The following is a 25,502-nucleotide window of genomic DNA, read 5'->3' on the forward strand; positions in this document are numbered from 1 at the left end:
CGTTATGCATCACGAACATAGTGTTTGTTTGTGTTCTGTAAACTACCCTGTCGTAGTTTTGTATGCCTGTTGTACCTGCTGTTTCATATTTTTGCCTTGTTACGCGAGGGATGTTTATTGTATAGTACAAGTGAACTTTTTACGCGAGATATGTGTTTTTCTGTAGCACTACAAGTGTCATTGTTACGCGAGGGGTGTGTAAATTCTATAATACAAGTGTATTTGTTACGCGAGAGATGTGTTAATTGTGTAGTCCAAGTGTACATGTGTGAATTGTGTTTGTATTCGATGTGATCGAGAGTGATGCGTGATTTGTGGTGGACTCATTTATGGACCTAGGGACTCGTGCGTAGTGGACTTTTGTGCGCGCTTCTTTTGTGTATTCTTGAATATTATTGCATAATATTCCTAAAGTGGTGGGCAGTGTCACAAAAGAGCGCGTAGTCGGGGCGCGCGCAGCGTGTCACGCAAGACAGCTAGAGAAGCACGCCCGCACCGCGACAGTTTCAACAGAGGGGGAGAGCGCATCCACCTCAAACAGCCGACGCGACCAACGGAGTCGACGTCGAGGCTACAGCTCCTAATCCAATTGGGGCGCGGTAAACAAGTGTGGGGGAGATATGTCGCGCGACAAGGGGCGTCATGGCTAGGCAAGCGCCGTGGCAGCGGCGCAAGCGTTATTACCCTTTGGTGGTGCTCAAAAGCGCCAGCATTTAAGCTGGCGTGCGCTTTCATTGCTGTAACATCGAACCGGACAGTTCCCCGCCGCTCTTAAGTTGATGGCTCAATAAAGTCGTATTGTTTTCGCTCCACCGTTGCACTGTCTTTCCGTCAGACACGACAGAACTGTTCACTTAATTCCGGAAACTCACTTCTCTGATGAAGAGGTGGACAGGCGACGGTGGTTTTAGATTTCTGAATAAATGATGCAAGCAAAGATGACATGTGTTGACAAAAAAGATGACAAGAAAACTTTACATGGAAGGGACATCTGATCAACAAGAATGTGGCGTGAACAGCAGAACGTTTAAAAAAAACTTTACGAAGAAGCCTGGTCATTGCTTAACGCACCTGGTTGAACAAATATCATGCCTTACGACAAAAATTCTTTAGTTTCGAAACATGGCATAGCGCAGCTTCTTACGGGTAGCGAAATAATATCACATTCATTATTATGACGCCGATAATTGTCATTGAAAAGGTCCGCCAGCCAAACTCCCTCCTTTTTTTAGTGGTGTGAACACCTCTAACTGGGGTTTATTGATTAAATATTCGTTTTTTTAAGTTGCATACTTTTGTCGCCTCCAAATAAACCACCCACTGAAGGTCCCAAATGTGCTGTGCCGTCTTCTGGGTCGTCTTTCTTATAGTTAGTCTCGCATAGAACCAATTAGCCCAGCTTTCACTATTTCAGTTATGTTTTTTGATTTACTAAAACACTTGATCACTTACATTGTGGAGCAATTCCTCGATCTCATTTATACGGTCAGCGAAATTTTGTAGAGATGCGTTGTCATAGCTTGAGTTTACTGAGCTCATAAGGTCCATAAGAAGTTGCTGGTATTTCATTAGTTCGCTGCCTTTTGATAATCCTATGGGCCTATCGCGAATCTGAAAGAGTAAGAAAATGTTTTTCTTAAATGGCGAAAGTACAATACGTGAACTGCATTTTTTTTGCAGCCCGAGTAAGGCAAAATGTGTACAGTTCCGTTTCTCACGCTTTTACCGTAAATATAAGTAATCATGCAGATTATGTTCCTTAGGCCTTGGTGTTTATCCTGCTCGCAACAATAATATTTGTTATGTACGAATGCGAGCAGTGACAACTATCACGCTTTTACCGTACATGAAACTAGCCATGTAGACTATTTAGCTTTAAGTCCCAGGCTTCATAAGTGATTCCTCGGAAAAATAATAAAAACTACTTACACTTTTGATTTCCTAGCACTCACATTTTAATTGCACAATTTACAAGTGCTTGTCATTATCTAATCAGTCTTTTTGTTACCTAGTCTAGAGAAGTACAGCGACACCGAACACTGATAATCCATACAAACTGCAAAAGAAGGCCCGTCGCAGCATAATTAAAGCAGCATAGGAGGCGCACACGGAACGAACTTTCTAAGCTCTAAATATACTACCTGTAAATTAAATACTACCTGAAATTACGGTTCGCATGAAACAGAGGCTAAAAGATCATGACAACAATGTCCGTAACGGACGGTAAAGGAATGGTGCTTTTAGCCTCACATTGTAACCATTGCTGATCTCAACCGCAATGTGAAGCCACAATTCTCATTGGAGGGAGCAGACAGCTGGCGACTCAGATGTTTATCGAGTCAAGAAATCGCGAGGCTAGCAAGGTACACGTAAGCACACCCTCCTCGTAGCTGTCATCATCATCGGAGGACAGCTACGAGGAGGACGTACTTACGCGCCTTCTCGTAGCACGCCCTCCTCGTAGCTTACTTAGCGCTTACTACGCCGCGCGCTCCCGGCCGGGCGGCTGTATCTTGACGGCCATCTGCGGCGGGGACAGAGTCCTTCCTTCCTGCGCTGCGCTTTAGCGGCTGAGTTCGCGTTCATCCGAGCGTCGGGGCGAACGTCAATTCGCTCGCTGCTGCTGCCGCGCTTACTCACTACAGCGTTTTGAGATCGAATTTTCGAGGTCATCGAGTGAGATGCGTTCATATTTGCTTGTGCGTGTGACACCATGCTTGCTAATTTACTTTGTATTTTACTTGATTTAACTCTATTTAAATTGATCCTTATCAATAAATACCTTTTTTTGAGCGCCAACCGTAAGAGCGTTCATCGATAGCGGCGGGCGCTGACACCGCTATCACTTGCAATGCAATACAGCTCTTGAATTGTGCAGAAAGGTGGGCTCGTAAAGTTCAACTATTACAATACGCCCCCCTCACATGTGTTGTTTTGCTTGTCGACATTTGTCTGAATTGGTGACACGGGTAGCTTCATTGTTTCTTAACGTGTGCAGTCAAAAGTAGTGAGTTGCGACCGCCAAATACTTGGCTACTTTAGTTGTTTTCCTGCGACAGCGCTGGCCGGCGGGCTTTGGTGTACGACGAAAGGACGAGCACTCTACGCCCAAAGCGTTCGCCGGCCTCCAAAAAAAGTATGTTCTGTGCAGCGGTGCGATTTCGACACCCGTACGGCTGACCTTTTCCTGCATCGCTTTCCGCGCTGAAAGCTCGGAACGCCCATCAAGTCGAATGGCGGGGCATTTGAATATACAGCTCTAATGGCAGGCATCCGAAAACAAATTTCGCGCCGTAGGGAACAAAACGCCGTCACCTCTGTTTTCAACAGCTATGACGTCAGATTATTTTCCGCTGGAGGTGTTCCCTCCTCACATAGATGGCGCTAAGCCCCATGAACCGCCATGTTTTGAAGGTATGGGCTTCTATGGAAGCTTCGCTACCAGGTATAATTACCTTGCTCCTATCGCGGCAACTCCGACAAGTGACGCTATCAGATCGGTGACATCACGCATCAACAGTATAAAAGCTCCGCCGTTCGAGTGCCCCGGCAGTGGGTAATGCAGCAGCAGCGGCAGCAAGGTATGTGTAAAATGATTGCGTAGCTACCATATAAGCCTACATTTCAAGAAAATTGCGGCTCATTGCAACCGTCGCCATCTACGTATCGGGGGGGGGGGGGGGGAACTAACATCAAGCAATATCTACATATATATATATATATATATATATATATATATAAGCATACCCGAAGAAGCCAACAAACAAGGACACCAAGGACAACATAGGGGAAATTACTTGTATTTACTAATTGAATGAAAGAAATGTTAAATAAATGGAAATGAAAATGGATGAAAAAACAACTGTCCGCAGGTGGGGAACGAACCCACGTCTTCGCATTACCCGTGCGATGCTCTCACCATTAAGCTACCGCGGAGCCGTTTTCCCATCCGCTTTCTGGGGTATTTATGTTTTACAACTACAACTAACCCTGGAAGTGTTAGCCAGCGCCACCACTCACAAACCATAGGGCGGATGTGGAACATCGTTTCTGCCGCAGGCGTCACGAGCACGTGATCTGTTTTGGGTGATGGCAACTGGTCAATAAACCCACATATGCTACCTGAAGGCATCATTGTTGCCGGATTCGAGCCCTCGTTATGTAATTAACGAGAGAAAGGGAACTGAGGGGGCAGATTTTTAATAAGCATATCATAAGAAGGCAACAAACAGTGCCCAATGGTGAGAGCATCGCACAAGTAATGCGAAGACGTAGGTTCGTTCCCCACCTGCGGACAGTTGTTTTTGCATCCATTTTCATTTTCCATTTTTATAATTGCTTTCATTCAATTAGGAAGTACAGGTAATGCCCCCTATGTTGTCCTTGGTGTCATTGTTTGTTGGCTTCTTATTCTATGCTTATTAAATATCGGGCCCCTCGGTTCCCTTTCTTCTTGTTCATTATATATATATATATATATATATATATATATATATATATATTGTGGGAATTGATTAGTGACTTCTTCGTTGGCTGCACATGTTCATCTCTCATCGGCTTCGTCGTCTTCATTGCTTGTGGGGACTCATCTTCAGACTGATCTGTGCCTCGAGTGTGATCGGTCCGCCGCGTCTTCGGGGCGTATTAAAGGTCGTGTAAACGCTGCGTCGCAAGTGGTGGAGGTTGCTCCTCGGTCCCCCGTCCTCTGCTCGACCGCTCTACCTCGTGGAGGTTCGCTCAGGTCGCCGTTTGTGCCAGCTGTCCGCCAACGTGCCGCAGGACGAGCCATCTGGCACTTCTACGTCTACACTATTGGCTCCGCCTGCCGCAGCTTCTCCATCTTGGATCGTCAGTGGGCCCCAGCGGGACCCCCATCTGTTCGCTGGCTTTCACGGTGAAAATGTGGAAGATTGGCTTGACAACTACGACCGCGTGAGTTCTGCTAACCACTGGGACAAGGTGATGAAGCTACGCCACGTCTCCTTCTATCTGACGGGCGTAGCGAAGACTTGGTTTTTCAACCACGAGATCGACCTCACCGACTGGAGTAGTTTCAAACAGCAGCTCCGACAAGTTTTTGGTACTCCGGCTGTTTGTTCCGCCATCGCGGAGACACTCGACACTCCCAAACAACAACTCGGCGAGTCATATACCTCGTATATAGAGGATGCCCTCGTTTTCTGTCGACGCGTCAACGCTTCCATGGCCGAATCAGACCGAGTACGCCACATACTCAAAGGCATTGGGCCTCTCGCCTTCAATGCGTTGGCCATCAAGGACCCGGCTACCGTCACTGACATTGTAGCTACGTGCCAGCGCCTCGACGAACTCGAATCTGTCCGATTGCCGCACCCGGACACCCCTGACAACAACCCTACCGCCGATCCATCGTTGCGCACAATGGTCCGCGCAATCATACGAGAAGAGCTGCAGTCTCTTGGCTTCTCGGCAGGTCCCATTCCTGCCCAGGCCCCCAGTACCACTTTGCGTGACGTTGTCAAGGAGGAGTTGGCGTCTATGGCGGGTACTGCGTATACGGACCCTCTAGTCCCTAGCCCCCCCCAACGTACGCGCAAGTAGCCGCAGTTACCCCAGCCCTCGTGCCATCGATGCCTACAAAACCAACGCAGACGCACTTGGCTTCGATGTCTACCAGCACATCAAACCAACCTTACTTTCCACCATGGTGTCCAAACCGACCTATTTGTTACTACTGTGGATATCGTGGCCACATCGCACGTTTCTGTCACAAGCGGCAGCAAGACGAGCGGCGCGGATTTGACACCTACGAACGGGACGACTTTTGTGCTGGGGCCTCTTTTCAACGCCGTCCTTATGCGCAGCGTTCCGACCGCTCTCCATCGCCACCTGCAACCTCCGCGACGGCTCCTAGCTACCGTCCTTGCCAGACGCCGCTCGCCGTCACCCCTTCGTCGCTCTACCTCGCCACTTCGACCAGCCTCTCCATTCGCCGACCGTCGCCCGGAAAACTAAATTATGCAGCTTTTGGCGGAAAAGCTGCATTGCTCGACAGGACAGAAATTCCTCCAGCGCGTCCGCATAACAAGCTATCTGTCTTCGTAGAAGGAGTACACGTGGAAGCCTTAATAGACACTGGTGCAAGTTTGTCAATTATTCACCGTGATTTGTGTTCGCGCCTCAGGAAAGTTACCACTCCTTATGATGCACCTACGCTACTCGCTGCTCAAGGGAACGCGATTCGACCTGCCGCCATGTGCACTGTTCGTGTCTACATTGATGGAATTCTGCATTATATACAATTCGCAGTGCTAAGTTCGTGTACCCAGCAGCTGATATTAGGATGGGATTTTCTATCTACGGCGTCCGCTTCCATCTGCTGTCGGAAACGTGTTCTCCACATGACCGAACACCGCCTATTCGCTTCATACAGAGGACGCACCACTTCGTTTCCTTGCTGCAGAAGACACAGAGCTACTTCCTTGCCATCAGAGAACTGTTGCAATCGCGTCGGATGTCATTGACCATGGTGACGTGTTCGTACAACCATCTGCGCTATGTCTCAGCAGAGGGATAGGCTGGTCCGGTTTGAGAATGGCTCCGCATTCGTCTGCGCTACCAACCCGACATCCGAAAAACTTCTGATCCCTCAGGGCACTACGTTGGCTTGCGTCACTAAATGCGAGCATCTCTCTGTTGTTTCTGTTGACCTGGCTTCCTCTGAAGCTCCTTCTGTTGGACGTTCCGCATATCTCTCCGCCCTTGAAGCTGGTCATCAGTTCTGACCTGACCTCTTCACAGTCACAGCAGTTGCTTGCTTTGCTGAAAAAGTATGAAACTTCGTTTGACGCACATGCCACTTCATTGGGACAGACTTCCGTCATCAAGCATCGGATAGAAACAGATGGCGGGTCCATTGTTCGCCGTCGACCATATTGTTTCTCTCTCGCCGAGCGGAAAGTCATTGAAGAAAACGTCGACGACATGCTGCAACGGAGGATAATACGTCCCTCCGCTAGTCCTTTGTCATCCCCCGTCGTTCTAGTTCCGAAAAAAGACGACTCTGTCCGGTTTTGTGTTGATTATCGGGCACTCAACAAGATCACGCGCAAGGATGTGTACCCTATGCTGCGCATAGACGATGCTTTGGATACACTGCAGAATGCCGAGTACTTCTCGAGTCTTGATCTGCGTTCTGGCTACTGGAAGATGCCTATGCATGAGGACGATAAAGAAAAAAAAAGCGTTTTCAACACTAGACGGGCTCTACGAGTTCAATGTAATGCCATTCGGCCTCTGCAATGCACCCGCAATATTCGAGCGCATGATTGACACCGTTCTGCGTGGCCTAAAGTGGAAGACTTGCTCGTGTTATCTCGACGATATTGTTGTTTTCTCTTCCACCTTCTCTCAACACCTCTAACGACTTGGTGAAGTTCTCACGTGCCTTGCCAACGCTGGCCTACAGCTGACCACAAAAAAGTGCCGTTTTGCCAGCAAGACAATTAAGGTCTTGGGAGACATTGTGAGCAAGGACGGCATTCGTCCTGATCCCGATAAGGTTTCAGCGGTTCTTCACTTCCCTCGCCCCGAACGGACCAAAGATTTACGCAGTTTCCTTGGCCTCGCTTCTTATTTGCGCCGCTTCGTACGTGACTTCGCCTCAATAGCTGCCCCGTTGCACAAATTACTCGGGTCGGGTGTTCCCTTTGAGTGGTCTCCTGAATGTGAATCAGCGTTTACCCATCTGAAAAACTCCCTCACATCTGAACCAGTACTTCGCCATATCGATGAAACCGCACCCACACTTCTACATACGGACGCTAGTGGTCATGACATCGGTGGTATTCTCCTACAGCGAGATGAGTCTTTATGTGAGAGGGTCGTCGCCTACGCAAGCGGTGTACTGACGCACACCGAGAAGACTTATACCGTCACTGAGAAGGAGTGCCTCGCTGTCGTTTGGTCGGTACAGAAGTTTCGACCTATCTTCGCGGCCGCCATTTTACCATTGTTACGGACCACCATGCCTTATGTTGGCTTTCCACGCTCAAGAACTTGTCTGGACGCCTCGGTCGCTGTATTATCCGTCTTCAAGAATACGACTTCACTATTATCTACAAGTGTGGTAAATAGCATCAGAACGCAGATGCGCTTTCTCGCTGCCCCCTTCCTACGACACCATGCCATGGTTACCAACGCCCGCCTTCGTCGACAGCTGACGCAATTCAAGCTCGAGAACTGCGCCCTGTACCGCCATATCTATCACCCTGACGGTCAACGCTGGGTGCCTGTTCTACCTCGCTCTCTTCGCGCGCATGTCCTTAAGGCGTATCACGACGACATGACTGCTGGTCACCTTGGTTTCCAGAAAACGTACGACCGCATCAAAGGTCGCTTCTACTGGCCTGGCTTATCCACAAGTGTAGCGTGGTACGTCGCTTCCGGCGCCATTTGCCAGCTTCGAAAGTTACCAACATCTGGTCAAAGCGGAGAGCTCCAACCACTTCCGTGTCCGTCTGCACCATTCGAAGTCGTTGGCATTGACCTGTATGGTCCCCTACCCACGACTCTCACCGGCAATCGATGGATAGTGACAGCCGTCGATCACTTGACACGTTACGCCGAAACAGCTTGCGTGACTTCGGCGTCGGCTTCTGAAGTGGCTGCGTTTATACTTCAAGCATTAATCCTGCGTCACGGTGCTCCTCTTGTCATTCTTAGCGACCGTGGAAAGGCTTTCCTTTCACAAATTGTAGACGAATTGCTCCGAGCCTCCGGCACCACCCACAAGACAACCTCCAGTTACCACCCTCAAACCAACGGCTTGACTGAGCGCTTTCATCGCACGCCCTCCGACATGATAGCCATGTATATTCAACCAGACCACACAAACTGGGACGCAATTTTGCCATTCGTGACTTTTGCGTAGAATACCGCCGTACAGCACACAGCTGGTTACTCGCCATTCTACCACGTATATGGCCGTTCGCCCTCTTCTTTTCTTGACGTCTCTTTCTCCTCCGCCCCGGTCACTCCAGCTGCATCCTCTTGTGAACAACATATATCACGCCTCCTCCACTGTCGCCAGCTCGCCCGCATCAACACTGAAGCAAGGCAACATGACCACAAGAACCTCTATGGCGCATCCCACCGCGCAGTGTTTTTCCGCCCGGGCGATGAAGTGCTACTCCGGACACCAGTTCGCACTCCTGGCTTATGCGAAAAGTTTCAGTTTCGGTTCATAGGCCCATACAGAGTCTCAGAGCAGACTTCTCCCGTTAATTATCGTGTCCAACTTATTGTGGTTGGCCGCCGCTGTCGCGCTGCCGAGATTGTCCACGTCTCTCGCATGAAGCCTTTCACAAGGCGTTCGCCGTCCCTTTAAGTTGCGGCCAAGCTGGCCACTCGCATGTGGGAGAAATTGGTGTGGGCATTTCTTAGTGACTTCTTCGTTGGCTGCACATGTACATCTCTCATCGGCTTCGTCGTCTTCATCGCTTGTGGGGACTCATCATGAGACTGATCTGTGCCTCGAGTGTGAATGGTCCGCCGCGTCTTCGGGGCGTATTAAAGGTCGTGTAAATGCTACGTCGCAATATATATATATATATATATATATATATATCTTAGAACGCCTTATCTTGGACCCGTTTTACGCGGCGCTAATAACGTACCCATTCACCCCGACTGACAATGTACGGCTCGTGTTTTGATCGACGGCATTCGTCACCACATTGAGATGATTGTACTACCCGCGTGCATCCATGAACTTATTCTCGGTTGGGACTTCCTGCATTCTGCCTCCGCTGTTATATCATGTAGGGAGAAAGTCGTCCACATCACAGATACCACGGATGCATCTATTTTGTAGTCGTCACCCTCCATCTTGAACTTGGCTGTCGCTGCAGATTACGTCCTGCACCCTGGTCACGAACACATTGTAGCTGTCACATCCGGCCAGCTAACCGATGGAGACGCACTGGTTACCTCCTCTTCACGCTGCACTTCACGAGGAATTCTAGTCGCCCCTTGTCTCGTCCGGTTTTCATGTGGCCGAGCTCTCCTGGGCGCCTGCAACACAACCCCAGATCCTGTATTGTTGCCCAAAGGGATGACCGTGGCAACCTTCACCGACCCGCCACTGATCTCTGTCGCAGCGCTTTCCCCTTCTTCGTCACAAGTACCAACCTCAGGTTTGGATTCTTCTTCTCTCCGAGCCCTAATTGGTTCTGACCTAACCGCTGCCCAGTCGGATGCGTTACTCGCCCTTTTGGCTAAGCACAAATCCTGCTTTGATAGCTGTGCCACCGCATTGGGCCAGACTTCCGTAGCTGCACACCGCATCGAAACCGACGGTTCTGCAATTATACGCCGTCGCCCATATCGTGTTTCGCAGTCGGAACGGAAGATCATTGAAGAACAAGTTGATGACATGCTTGCACGAAATATTATACGACCTTCATCCAGTTCCTGGGCGTCTCCTGTCGTTCTGGTGAAGAAAAAGGATGGTTCCGTTCGCTTTTGCGTTGATTATTGAGCGCTCAATAAGATTACACGCAAGGATATGTATCCCATGCCTCGAATTGACGAAGCCTTAGATACACTACAAGGAGCGGAATATTTTTCCAGCCTTGATCTGCGATCGGGATATTGGCAAATTCCCATGAACGAGGCTGACAAAGACAAAACCGCTTTCGCCACGCCGGACGGACTTTATGAATTTAATGTAATGCCATTTGGCCTGTGCAACGCTCCAGCCACGTTTGAGCGTATGATCGACACTGTTCTTCGTGGCCTTAAGTGGAAGACCTGCCTCTGTTATCTGGATGACATCGTTTTTTTTTCTTCCAGCTTTAGCCAACACCTACAGAGATTAGACGAAGTCCTCCAATGCCTTTCAGATGCTGGTCTCCAGATTAATACTAAAAAGTGCACATTCGCCAGCAGAAGCATCAAAGTGCTGGGTCACGTCGTTTCAAAAGACAGCGTCCAACCTGACCCTGAGAAGATTGCTGCTGTGCTTCAATTCCCTTGCCCATCAAATCAAAAAAAAAGCATTGCGCAGCTTTCTCGGCCTGGCGTCTTACTTTCGCCGTTTTATACGCAATTTTGCTACAATAGCAGCTCCTCTACATAAGCTCCTGGTCACCGGCGCCTCTTTCACATGGTCCGAAGACTGTGAGTCAGCATTTCAAGCCCTTAAGAAACATCTCACTTCCGGACCGGTGCTTCGCCATTTTGATGAGAGGGCACCCACTATACTCCACACTGACGCAAGTGCGCAAGGCATCGGAGCAGTGCTCCTGCAACGGGGTCCCGCATCTAAAGAGAAGGTTGTGGCGTATGCTAGCCGGACCCTCTCGCCATCTGAACGGAACTACACGATCACAGAGCAGGAATGGCTGGCTATTGTTTGGTCCATTCAGAAGTTTCGCCCGTATCTCTATGGTCGCCACTTCACCATCGTAACCGACCATCATGCTCTGTGTTGGCTGTCATCTATGAAGAACATGTCAGGACGCCTGGGACGCTGGATACTGCGCTTACAAGAATATGATTTCACGATAACGTACCGGTCTGGCAAATGTCATCATGATGCAGACGCACTGTCTCAATGCCCGCTTTCGCCTTCTATCGATCGTGCGCACTCCCCGTCTCTACAACGTCACTCTGACGCTACGCCTGCCGCCCACCAGCTCACGCTAATGTCACTGGATCAAGCTCAGCTTTCTTCACGCTCCGATTTAGCTTCCCTTCAGCACGCAGACTCCTACTGTCGAACTCTCATTGATCGCCTTCGCGGCCTAACTAAACCACCCAACAGCCGCTTGCGACGCCAGCTTCAGCAATTTCGCCTTCAAGATGGGGTGCTTCATCGTTATATTTATCATCCTACGGGTAACAAGTGGGTCCCAGTCATACCTCGCTGCCTTCGTCTTCGAGTTTTAGAAGCATTTCATGATGACGTTGCCGCCGGCCACTTAGGCTTCCTCAAGACCTACGACCGCATTAAGACCCGCTGCTTCTGGCCTGGATTGTCCACAATGGTAGCCAAATACGTTGCCTCATGTGCGTTGTGTCAGCACCGCAAACGCTCCACATCCCCGCCTGCCGGTTTTCTTCAGCCTCTGCCATGTCCGACCGAACCTTTCGAGTGCGTTGGAATTGACTTATACGGTCCCTTGCCGTTGACGCCCTCCGGTCACCGCTGGATCGTCACAGCGGTAGACCACTTAACAAGATACGCCGAGACTGCGCCTCTTCGATCTGGTGCTGCTTCTGAGGTTGCTGACATTTTCCTGCAATCCATAGCCTTGCACCATGGTGCTCCTCGCGTTTTTTTGTCCGATCATGGCAAAGCCTTCATGTCCCACGTCCTCGAAGAAGTCTTGCGGCAGACTAATACGAAGCATAAAACCACTTCTACATATCACCCGCAAACCAACGGCCTTACTGAACGCTTCCACCGAACGCTCTCTGGCATGATTTCTATGTACTTACGTCCTGACCACACAAACTGGGACAACATACTTCCCTGTGTTACATTCGCTTATAATACTGCGACACAACGAACTACCGGTTACAGCCCTTTCTTCCTGGTGTATGGACGATCTGCCTCCTCCGTCTTCGACTCCGAATTCTTTTTATCTCCTGCTTCGCCTAACACCTCCCTCCCAGAAGAGTTTGCAGCTCGACTCGCGCATTGCCGTGAAATTGCTCGTCGCAACACCGCCGCTACCCAAGAAGAAAGAAAACGTCGCTGCGACAGTAAACGCCGCGACATCGCCTTCCATCCTGGAGACCAAGTCCTCCTCTGGACGCCGGTTCGAACCCCTGGACTTTGCGAGAAATTCCTTCACCGGTACATTGGGCCCTACACAGTCCTACAACAAACTTCCGCAGTGAACTATCTAGTCACTCCGCTTCACTCCGTCGAGGACCGCCGTCGTCGTAGTGCAGAAATTGTTCACGTCTCCCGCATGAATCACTTTATTCCCCGTTCAGCCGATCTTTAGATTGCGGCCAGGTTGGCCGCTTCCACGAGGGGGGGAAATTAGTGTAAGCACATTTCACGTACTTCATCGTTTTCATTTGTATATAGCCATCATCATCCCTGTTTCCCTTCTTCTTCGTGTTTGAGCCTCGGCCGTGCCGGTGGAATAAACGGGTCTGCCAGTGCTGCCTGTCCTGGTCGTCTTCCGTCTTTCAATATATATATATATATAAACAGTGTCGTCCTAACCGGAAATGGCCGTGACGGCAGATCTTAGGCTGCTTGGCGCGAATGTTTGAATTTCTTGAACGTCCGGCATTTCGACCTATACGGCAGCAGTTATTTTTCTTTTGAGGCTGAGGCGAGCTTGCGACTCGCCTCAGCTGAAGTGCCAGCGTTGTCATTGAAGGGTAAGAGTGGCATATGTCCTAATCTGAACATAATTAGGCTGTTATTGACGGCAGTTGCTCCCGTGGGTTGGCGAGGGAAATCGATGGAAATAAATGACTGTGCCACAGAGGTTTCAAACGCAACTTCATTTTTTTCTCTAGAATAATGCAACTAATATAAATTACCAAAGAACACTTGTTTCAATGGATGAAAAGCACTATGGACAGCACACGGCCGTAATGTATAGCAACATATGCGAAACGTTTTCACAAAATCATTCGCAATTCCGGACGACACCATGTATTCATATCGAACAGTTATCAGACAAGACAACAATGCCCCACATTATGATTTAGAAAACTTTTGACTTATTAATATTGCTTCCCGTCGGACACTCAGAGCCCGTGTTACGAACAGTGAACTAACATAGAGCGGCTTTTCTTCGCAGAGCGTTCTGCATTTATCGTCACGACGAGACGCGGCGCGTCGGATGCCGCAGGATGAATTTGCACGATAACAAAATATCTGCACTCCCACCTTTCACCAATGAGTGCCGCGCGCTAGGCCACGCAAAATTTGAAGTGAAGCGCATGCCACACTTTGAACAAACATGCAAGGAAATAAAAAAATAGGATGAAACCGCCGTGTTCAAGTGAGCAACGCCATTCCACACGACATAATAGCTGGTTTGCAGTCTGTGAAAGATTGTGAAATAGAAACAAAATACCCTTTGTTGTTTTAGTAAAGCAAAAATATTTGAAACGTAATATTTATATCGCATGAAAATATTCTGATTCAATATTCTCGAAGAATTTTTTTTTCACATAGGTTTCCTAGCTTCAGTCCGGGATCGGTCCACGCAAGAGGGCGCGTTTCTACCACAAAGCTCGCCTTCGTGCATAGCGTTCGCCGCCAGTGTTTCCCGGTAACCATTACGGTTGCATAAGCTGCAGTTGTCGGGAAGCGTGAGAAGCAGTCAGGGATCTCTGAATGATATCGCGTTCCACTGTTAAAAGCAAAGCTTATGCGTTTTACAATTTTCTCCTGATGTCATCGATTACCTTAGTCGTGGTGACGTTGAGCTTAATCCCGGCACCAGGAGACCGGCATCCAAAACTGGCAAACCTGACGAGTCTTAAGAAAGCTTTCTCAACGCTCTAGAGATGTCGGTCGAGCTGGCAATATCAAGTTGTGATAACCCATCTCTTGTGAAGGTTCTTTCCGATTTAGTTGCTTGTCAGAAAAATATATCCCGACATATCGGAAAACAAAAATCACCCGCTCTTTCCCTGTCGAGAAAATGGGGGTAAACGAAGCTTGTCGTGTGTGTATCTGATCTTCGTGGTGATTTTTATTCTTTCTCTCTCTTCCTTTGTCTCTCTCTTTATTTCTTCCTCTCTTTCTACATCTCTTTGTTCCTTTCTCTTTCTCTACTTCTTTGTATCTCTGACCTACGTGGTGATTTTCTTTCTTTCTCTCTCTCCTTCTTTCATTCTCTCTATCTTACTTTCTCTCTCTGTCTTCAGTTCTCTCTTTTTTCCTCACTTTCTCTCTAACTTTTTCGTCCCTGGTATATGCCAATGAGCGTGGACCCTATCTGCACTATCGCCAGGATCGGCCCACTTTTCAGCGTGACACCGCCACCATCACCACCAACACCGCCGAAACTTGTGAGCCTATAAAGTTTCGCTTAAAGAGCTGTAAATACACGTTTCGATGCTTTGGAATTGCGTGTTGATGCTCTCGAAAACTCTTGTTCGAAGGCACTGCGTGATGAAGATTCTGGTCAGCTTCGTTCTGAGGCGGTTTGCCTAAAGTGCACTGTTACCGAACTGCTAAATATGACGATATTGAAAACCGATCACGAAGAAATAACATAACTTTCATGTTATACCAGAAGATAGCGACGAGAATCATGACGCACTGCACTCCAAGGTTGTGAACGTGTTCAAAAGGCTTTCCCTTGACTGTCCGCGTATGGAACGCTTACATAGGTTAAGCAGAATGCGCCCTGGGCGTTCTCGCCCTATCATTCTAAAGTTGCTTGATTTTAGCGATAAGCTTGTAGTGCCGAAAAACCATTATAAGCTGAAAATTACCGGCATGAGATTTTCGAAGATTTTGCGGCCAGAGTGCGCGCAGTTCGCAAAAAGCTATGGGACGCTTCGGTTGAGCAGGGGAAATAACGGGTCGGTGATTAAAATGAGGTTTGATCGTTTATTTATTGATAACGTGTGTCATAACTGGGACAGTGCCTCCAATAGTTTAGTAATAGCTCCTGGTTTTGATTATACCGCAAAAGTTCCAAAGGCATCTTCATCATTAGGTTGTCATTTCCATCATTCCGGCACAGATCTTATGCTTTTGAATGTTAATGCCAGAAGCATAACCAACAAATTGCCACAGTTCCTTTCGGTGGTTTCTTCATGTTCTCCTCATGTTATGTGCATCACAGAAACATAGCTTCAGGAAGATATTCACGCCTCCTGGTTACATTGCTGTCCGGCATGACCGTCAGAATAAGAGCGGTGGTGGTGTTGCTTTGCTTTTGCATTCAGATTTTAACATTAAGGTTTTATAAGGTCCTCCTAATGTAGAATCGGTTTGGTGCAAGTTGCTAGCGCATAAACAGAATTTAACTATTTGTGGTCTTTATCGCCCTCCTGATAGTCCTAGTGACTTGTTCGATAATATTTCGCATTTCATACATGAGCATAGCGTCGATAGTTCCCGGCATTCACTGGCCTTCGCTCACATATTACGTCACTTGTGCATCTATATTTAGAGACTTAAATACATTTTCTTTGTCACATAACCTGATACAATTCCGATATCTTGGAAGGAATCTTGGACCATAACGCAGTTTTCGAGCACATTACCTGCCCTATCTCACATGAACGCTCTTGCTATTCCACATTTCGTGATTTTAACAAGGCTGACGATACGTCTATCACAGATACTCTGGCAGATAACTTTGACCATTTTTTGTCACTCAGTGCCGAAAGTCATGTTGAGAGTCTTGTTGATTGTTTTGAGTCGTTGGAGAAATCTTGCATCAATAAGTACGTTCCATTAAAAACAAAAAAAAAAAGATAAATAATAAACTTCCTTGGATTAACCGGGATATTTTGCACCTGTCACGCCATGTCGGTAGACTACACTGTACAAAATTTCCGTAATTTTACAGCAAAAACCTACGTAAAATTTACGTAGACCGTTCTGTTTTATGAAAAACGGCTGGATTCTACGTAAAAAAGACGGACGTGAGCCCTGTTTTTTGAAATACGGAGAGCTGTCCGTAACTTCATGTGGAGGGCAACTGAACATGTCACGAGTGAAAAATTAAGACGCAAAGAATATAAAGAAAAGACATTGCTATTCTCACCACCAGTTACATAATATCACCATAGATAACGCTGTTTGAATATTATTCGCAGGACAGTACAGTAAATACACAAAAAGAAGCAGGATTGGTTTGAATGGTGGCGCTGCTGACCACCCTTCATCGCGCCTACACTCTGGGTTGCATTTCTCCGGCACAAACAACCGTTCGAGTGGCTGCAAATGGCGAACGACAGAGGTGGCATTCCAGTCGCATTGATGATTTAACTGTGAATAGGAAGGAAACGGCGCTTTATTGTTACACCAGTAAGTGATTTAAGTATCTTTTTTCCGTTTTTGGTGCACGTCGCGCGTGCGAAATGCTCCGCGAGGGCTGGTGATGGGCTCAATAGTGTTGTGTGAGCACACTCGTTAACGAGATTCCTTGGCTCTTAGGATTGACAAAGCGACATTGCGAGTCTGTGATAAAGGGGTGTTCCATTTGTTGTATCGACTGCATACTCACTACAACTGAGGCGCATAGGCAATCTAAGCGGCGTTGACACCTCTAGCATCTGCTTTGTATTCTGTATGAGGCCGCTGGTTTACTGACGTTAGCATTAGTACTGGGTTGCGATGTGTGCTTGGCGTTCCAAAATTAAGTGAAGGCTGTGTACCCCTTAGCAATCTCTCCTGGCGCGGTGCAATGCTATGTTACCAATATTCGGTGACGCATTGTATCACAGTGAAATTTTAGCCATTCTTATTTTTCTGTAAGCTTCGGACGCAGTGCCTGGCTGGGCGTGCATTATCGCAGTGTTCACACCCGGGATTGGAAGATTGCTGATTTATGAAGACCTCATAGAGCATGTTCGATGTGCATGCCCCTTCATTGCAATGAAATTATGGTGTAGCGTGCTTACTGCCGTAACCTTGTGCCATCTGCAGTGTTAGGTAACACGGGTGTCACACGGTGCCCGTTCGTTTGTAGTAGAGCCCGAGCAATCGTGCACGATCGCAATTGATAGTGTCCGCGTGGTACCCGTTAAGGGTCGTTGCAAAGGATCGGATTATTTTATACCTGGCAATGTGCATTCGTTTCTTTTTTTTGGCAGCTACCAGGCTGACGACTAACGTTCTGAAGCAGTACGTGAGCATTTAATGTATTCTGTGAGGGAGGATTGCCGCTTAAATTTTGCCCATATGCGGCCGTAATTGTAAAGCAAACGCATGAGAAAAGTAATTTTTAACGTAGCCTCGACATAGAATAGCGGTGGCCAAACGTGCATTACGGACATTCCAAAGTTATATGTATTCTAACAAGTACAAAAACAAACCACAATATATGTCAACACTGTTGTTTAAGGAAGGCTCACACTTACTGTCTAGAGTTGCGTAGACTAATTTTCAGCTTACACGCATCTTTGCAATAATTATTCTAAAATGCATGCGAGTGTTGGAAGTTAGGCAGGGCAAAATATTTTGTCAGCTCATTTTTCGAATAGAAATGTGCTTCATAGTTTTTTTTGCAAATGAGTTAAACGAGGCCATTAGCACTTGATAAAATACTGTGAGCTATCTCACAGCAATAACAGTAACTCAGTGACAAGCTTATATGCAAGAGTGCAATTGTATATAAAAATGTTCGTGCTTTGCTTTGGATGACCGGTGAGAAATAACTGATATCAGTATTTCATTGCAGCTGTTGCACCAGTGAAGGATGTCTGTGTGCTGCCTTGCATGCTGTTTCTCAGCCATGGGGGCCTGCTTGCAATACCAGTGGCAAAGCAGTCTATTGCATGGTGCTATTTGTTCTGCTAAGCTGTGCCATTGTATCCTATATCGGTCTTGAATATGCAGTCCTAATGGACATTGACTGCAAATGTTGGTGGAATGACAATGCTTATGCAAGTAGAATAATTGTTGCAGATGCATCCAAAAGATAAATGATGTTTTGTTCTTCCTTTGGCAACCTGGTTCAGCATGAGGACATCGACAAAAAATTGGTATTGTTTCATACTTGTCTAGGTTGCATATATGAGCGGTGTTCAAAAAACACTAATAGCATCTGAATTCAGGATTTGAGGCAACAGATAAAACATGCACCAATAAAATAATTCTTTGTCTAGTGTTGCTTTTATGAGTATGCAAGATCACTTGGTTAGTAATCTCAGATTAAAATGGCTGCTTGCGTGCCGAGATTTTCGTTCGCCTATCCCATGAAAATATGTAGCGTAAAACCTGTATATCAGTCGATATAACTTGCAGAAAGAAAGTTGGCTAAAGTCATCATTTGTCTCATATTGCGGTCTTGAGCAGAATTTGAATCGTCGTCTGGCAATCTATGTCGTGCACGTTGTCTAACGCCTAACTGAAGCCGTATTTATATCCAACTATGTTTGGTGGCATTTTTTTTCTTGCCACTGTGCCCATTTGTTTTGGCTCTTCCGATCGACATCGTGTGTGATTCGTTTTTTTTGTGTATGAACTAGTGAGCGATGAACACCGGCACGAGAAGACAGGTTTCAGTGTCGTTTATCATTAAAGCTGTCGACTTCGCTGAAAAAACGGCAACATAGCCGCTCAGCGCAAGTCCGGCTTATCTGAAAAAAGTGTGCGATATTGGCGGGCGCAAAAAGGAAACCCATGGACCTGCAATACACGTAAAACGTCACTTCGTGGGCGCCGTGCAATGCATTTACAACTTGAGGACGCATCTCCGGACTCAGTGCGGGAGCCGTGTGCACGCTTTCTACCGGTCGCTGTGCCTATTGTGGAAATAAACCTCTTTCGGTGATTTCTGGTCGTTGCGGTTTTACACCTTTTTCATTACTTCGAAGTAGGTGTTGACCTGTATCTCGCTTTACATGGCAAATTTCGCGTTGCCTGTAGCTTCTTTTATTGCTATTTGTGGTAAGAATAATTATTGGTGCTGTACAGAACTCACTAAAGTGATTGAGGCCAACGTTTCTTTCAGCTCGTTATAAAGACATTTACCGCAGTATCGTTGCAATTGAGTTTTTATTGCTCCGCATCATATCAAAACTGAGCAACATGACAATGGCGGCAAAGCAGACACATATAAATAAAGTAGCGTAACCATAAATTGTATTGAAATGGTCGAAATTACGTTTCTGGTTTAAAGACTGCTTATAACAGTTTGCATATAAATGCTTTAATGTTACACCCCACGACCACCTAAATTGCACGCGCAACATTAAACATGGTCAGCGCAATAAAAACAAAATTTGCAATTACCTTAATAGCGGGTTTCGAGGCGTTTTCAGGGTCTTTAACTAGATCCAACTCAAAGAGCGTATTAATTCCAGAATTGTTAAAGAAATCAGTAAGATTCCATCCAGGATCGCCATTTTTTGTACTATTCATTGGCCAGTTATTATATCCATATGCCTTTAGAACATTGGCGAAATCCCCAGGAGTATCATTCTTGTCTGAAAATTTTAAATATAATGGTAAGACCATTTAGATGAGAGTGTCAGAGTAAACTTAGTAGTTTAGTCATTTCAAAGGCCTTGAGACATGAACCACTGCTTTAGTCTTTCGTAGGAAGCATCGCACTGAGGCACACACATAACATGGAAGCCCTAGGTGTAGTTAACCTGCTGGTTCGGACAGATTATATTATATATATATATATAAAGTTAAAAGAAGTGCAGTCGCACGTATAAAAACAAAGAAATTGTAATTTAGACGTTCAGGCCGGGGTCCGGCCTCCATCAAGAGTCTTGATGAAGGCCGGACACCGGGCGCAATGTCGCACCTAAAATGTTGTTGTTTTTCTACGAGCGGCTGCACTTCTTGTAACTTATTAAACACCGGATCCATGGAAATAATTTCTTCGTATATATATATAAAATGATGGCAATCACAACTGCGGCATCAGTTTCGATGGGTGAACTGACGAAAATTTTTCGGGATTGCCTAATGTTGGTACGATGCATGACTATTTCCTTACACCCGCAAGTAATCAGCTTACATTACTGCTAGCGATTAGTCGACCAGCCGAAACTGATGCGCAAGTAAGCGAAAAATAACCCCGAATTTGGGCTTCTTATTCTTCAAGTTGCATTTGGTCCATTGAAAATTCCTGTCACTGTATATATTTTAAAACGACGGAACTTTTCAATAGATCAAACGATGGCAACGCATTTCTGTTTGGTTGTGGTTTAATTTCGTTTTGAAAAAAAAATGAAAACGCTTAACCTTGCACTCGGCCGCGCAACGCTTGAAACAGCGAAGCTGGGCGATCGTAGCCCATCATTTTGCGGGAGTGCGTGCAAACGTTTCACTTTACTACTCATGATGATAATAATTTATTTTCGCGTGTCTTGGACTTACGGCCATCACTGCGCCTTGCATAGCGCAGCTTGCAACACCGACAGCGCGTTGCAATGCGGACACCGCTTTCCACCGCGTCGCAATGCTGACAACGTGTTCCAGCAGACCCGCTCCGTGAGTGCGTCTCTCTCTCTCTCTCGATCTCATTTTCATTATCTCTCTCTCCCGAGCATAGCCCGCCAAACCTCTTCTTTAGCTCGCAGAGCACAATCGTGCGAACACACCAGCTGTCGACAAAGACGACGACGCTCGAACGCAAATCATATGGTTCGCATAAATGCATGTTCTGCAAGCGTGGCTGTATTAAAGGTAGATCAATTTTTACGAACATACACATAGCTGGAAGTATTCTGGAATGTTGTGACGCAATGCATGACCGCGTAGCCATGATTCAGTTAGACTTACATAACGCATTCGATAAAGTTGTACATGAAGTCTTGGTTTTACTGCTGGAGCATGTAAATGTTGGATCTGTGATTACTGAAGGTGTGAAAATGGTGTATCATGATTGTACAGGCAAATTAGTGATTAACAAAAAATTAAGTGATTCAATTCCCGTGGGGTCAAGCTTGAAACAAGGATGTCCTTTGTCTCCTCTTTTTTGCGATTTACCTGGAAACTTTTTGTTTAGGTTAACTTGCAACACCACGTATTCGAGGCTATACATTTTTGAGTAGTAAAATTAGGGTTCTAGCCTATCCGGACGACATAGCCGTGTTTTGTACTGAGGCGAAAAGCGTGGAAGAAGTTGCCAAAATACCTACAGCTTTCTGCACAGCAACAGGTAGCGCGATCATTTGGCCGAAATGCCTTGGATTTTGGCATGACATCTGGCAGCGCACACCCAATGTGTACTGCAATATGAAATGGACAGCTGCCCCAGGAAAGTATTTCAAAGTTCCACTAAATTATTACCGAAATGCGGAATAATATTGGTCTGAGGAAAACAAACGCGTTAAAAGTACTACCGATAAGTGGGGTGGCCATAACTTTTCAGTATTTGCAAGAGCTTCCGTTTGCGATATTTTTTAAATTGCCAAAGTGTTCTACGTGTTGCAAGTGATGACCATGGTCAGAAGCTTGGTTCAAAGAAATCCACCGAGTATTTGCGACCTTTATATGGAGATCGCAGTGGGAGCGCACCAGCCGGTGCAATTTGTTTGATATGGTGAAAAATGGGGGTCTAGGGATCTCGCATCTGTTCTTCAAGCAGCTGGTGAACAGATTCTTCTTTTTGAGGTATCAAACTGATGTATTTTTGAGAACTGTTATCCAAGCACGATTACAGCATTATCTATCTGATTTTGTTGTATCATCGTTTTCTTTGAAAGCAGGACCGCTTAGTTCATATTTGCGTGAAGTGGTTATGTCTATACGGTTGCTCAAGGCAAGATTTTCATATGAATACTTTTCTGATGTTACGAAAAAGCCTTTGTATTGTGATATTCTTGATGTATTCTTACCGCACCCGTCTATCGAGCTGTCTACAAGCTATGTCCTGAACGAGATGTGCTAAAACGTGTTAAAGAAATGTCGGTCAGGTCCTCAGTTAAAACATTCTTTTTTCAAATACATACCGACACTCCCTGTAAAGCCATGGTTACAAAGTAAAGGTCTTTTTGTACCTTGGTCAGTAAACTGTTTATTCTGTAGGAAACCGGAAACAATAGAACATATTTTTCTAGACTGCCATGATCCCGTATTTCTGCGGGATGTCTTGAAAGAACCCTTAAAAAAATTTCCATTAAGCCCTTTTACAATCTGGTTTCTTCCATGTGCGGATATAGGGGAAGTGCCGAGTGATATGCTAATCTTGCTTTGCATGCATAGCGTATGGAAGACGAGGATGGATATTAGGCAGGCTTATATACAAACTCACTCAGCAAGACACTATTTTGTTGAGAGTATGATCTACACCCGAGACTTGTTCAGAGCCCAATGTGAACCCCCAGAGTGGCTACCTATATTGGATCAATTGGCTTCTGTGAACCATTTTTAAGCCACATACACTGGCCGAGTTGTAGCTGGTGTATTTAGAATATGTACACGTTATCTGATAATTGTTGTTTGTGTTTGTGAAATGGCAATAAATAGAAAAGGCTCTATAGCCTAGTCGTTACGACGTTCGCCTTGGCACCGTGGGTACATGGGTTCGAATCTCGCCTCGGCAATAAAGTTTATTGTCTTTCCTTTTTTGATAGTTTCTTGATGCGAACCACAAACCACGAATTACGGCTGGCTTAAACAGCTTCGCTGTGGAAAGGGTGCCGCTTACATACGCTGCTACTTGATCTCGTGGCCACTAGCATAAGTAGGAAGGATGGTCGGGGCGTTACCATCAAAGTGGCGAAAGATTGGGCTTGAGATCATGACGTGATTTAAATTGTCAAAGACTGCACTGGAGTCATCAAACCACACAAAGGTGCCGAAAGTCAGGAGGCTGTAAAGAGGGGTTGCAGTAAGCGCGAAGTCACGTACCAATCGCTGGAAGTACGAGGCAAGGGCAGAAAAGCTGCGAAGCTCTTTCTGGTTGCAGGGTCGAGAAAATTTGAGCACGGCGTCAATGTTATGTGCGGCTAGCCTAATTCCGTCTTTGCTGAAGACACGACCGAGTACTTTAACGATTTTGCTGGCAAGTCGTCATTTCCTTGCATTTAGTTGGAAGCTGGCGTTGGAAATGCACTTGAGGACTTTGTTCTCTTACCGAACCAATCACAACAGAGTAAGAGCGCCGCCCGTGCTGCTGGGTTTCTTGCACCACGACCGAATGACGTTCGCCTCCGTGCATCCGCGGTAGCGGCGGCGCTGGCCGCACGTGGGAAACAGAAAAAAAAAACGGGAAAGTTTGCACTGCGGCGTACAAAGCTTAGGCACAGCCAAACGGTCGATCCTGAAGTCTCACTGGCCGCTACTGATGGTATTAACTTGGTTGCTGCTAGGTCTTAACTTGGTTTAACTTAACTACGCATGTAGGGAAGGTATTCTCGAGTGATCTTTTTCCGAGGTACCTTCCCTTCCGGCCAATTTCGCGTGACTAGCGCTGGACGCGTCGGCGCCTACGAGCCGACAGCGTTCCAGGCATGCTACAAACGCAGGCAGGCTAACCAAGGTTGGCGAGATGCCGCGAAGAGGCCAACGCAAGGGGATGACTGTAAGTCATCACAAACGTAAGTCATCACAATCGTCTATGACGACGAGAAGAAACCCGGCAATCCGTATTTACTCTATTGAGAAGAATCCGGAGTACACCATACTAGCAGCCCGGTGCATGGGAAGACGCACTTCATCCTAACCCCTTCGACGCAAACGCAGTCCGGCACTCCATCAAATACTTGGGAGCCGTTCACCGCTGCACCCCATACCGCAGCAGTGCGGATGTCTGTACCAATTGCAGACAGCTGGATCACCGTCATGACGTTTGTGCCGTGTGTGCCAAAGAAGGTTGGCACAGTGCCAAGAACGCTCTTGCTTGCGACGCCGAACGCGTTGGAGGCTAGCCGCTCGGTATCTAGCGAAAGTTGACACGACTAGGCGCAGCAAGTGCATAGCTTTTGCCAAGGGCATGCACACTTGGCGAAAGCTATGCACAATGTACGGGCGGCGCGCAGCAGACGAGACGCCGGGATGATGTCACGGCGCTTGTGCAGTAGCGCGCAGCTGGCGGGTGCTCGGCGGAGCCGTGTCTGTGTCGGGCGAAGCGAGCGCGCTCCTGCGCCGGCGGTTACTATGCAACGCCAGGTAACGTCATCGCTACTGCTTCGGCGCATGCGCGGCTAGGCAACGCGGGTGGCGTCGGCAGCAGCTCTGCGCGTTGCCTCGTTGGTGCTGCTAAAATTTTATTTGCTAACTCGCTCTTATTTTCTGTTTCCCTCTCCATGAGCATGCGCGCGCCTCGCGCATGCTCTCCTTCCCTCTGCTTAACATCCCATATCAAGGCAACATGTGAACGGCACAGAGAGGAGGCAAGGCACACGCTGCTCCGCGAGGAGGTTGCTAGGCAGCGCAGTGACGTCATAGCTCGGTGAGGTTTCGCGGCAGCAGGCGGCACTTTTTACGGTTATCTAGAACAGCTTCACTGTTAAAACAAAAACCAGAAAGTGGGCCTCCGCGCATCCGCAGCTGCATGGTAACGAGGAAGGAAATGGTTCTTGCTAATAGAATAGATTCGAATTGCGCTACGTACGCATGCGCATGCTCCCTCTGAAACCATCTTGCGTTCAAGGACTCGGTCGTACTCGCTATAGTAGTCAGCAAGTACGCGTAAGAAAAGGCTCGCTATAAAAGGCGTACGCCCGCGCTTTTGTGTGTGTGCGCGCGCTTGCGTGTGTGCGCGCGTAGGTGTACTCGTGCTTCGACACTTTGTGTACTCCAACAAAGCTTCGCTGTATATACGAAGATTGCACCTCGTTGGGTCTGCCACACTTCTTTTCTCTTAATGTCAAATACAATATCGGCT

General features: G+C 47.1%; 1 protein-coding gene and 1 non-coding gene across 2 annotated transcripts in view; both read right to left on the reverse strand.

Annotated features, from left to right (window-relative positions):
- The window catches only part of LOC119439977 (membrane metallo-endopeptidase-like 1), a 668,359-nt gene that overhangs the window by 588,206 nt on the left and 54,651 nt on the right, over positions 1–25,502 (reverse strand). The window contains exon 6 of the mRNA XM_049662695.1: positions 19,946–20,139. Coding sequence (XP_049518652.1) covers positions 19,946–20,139 — 194 coding nt within the window. The remainder of the gene's footprint in view (positions 1–19,945; positions 20,140–25,502) is intronic.
- Positions 3,865–3,936, reverse strand: Trnat-ggu (transfer RNA threonine (anticodon GGU)). Its single transcript has one exon. It is a non-coding gene; the product is annotated as a tRNA-Thr (tRNA).

The sequence above is a fragment of the Dermacentor silvarum genome, chromosome 2, assembly GCF_013339745.2.
Source record: "Dermacentor silvarum isolate Dsil-2018 chromosome 2, BIME_Dsil_1.4, whole genome shotgun sequence".
NCBI lineage: Eukaryota > Metazoa > Arthropoda > Arachnida > Ixodida > Ixodidae > Dermacentor > Dermacentor silvarum.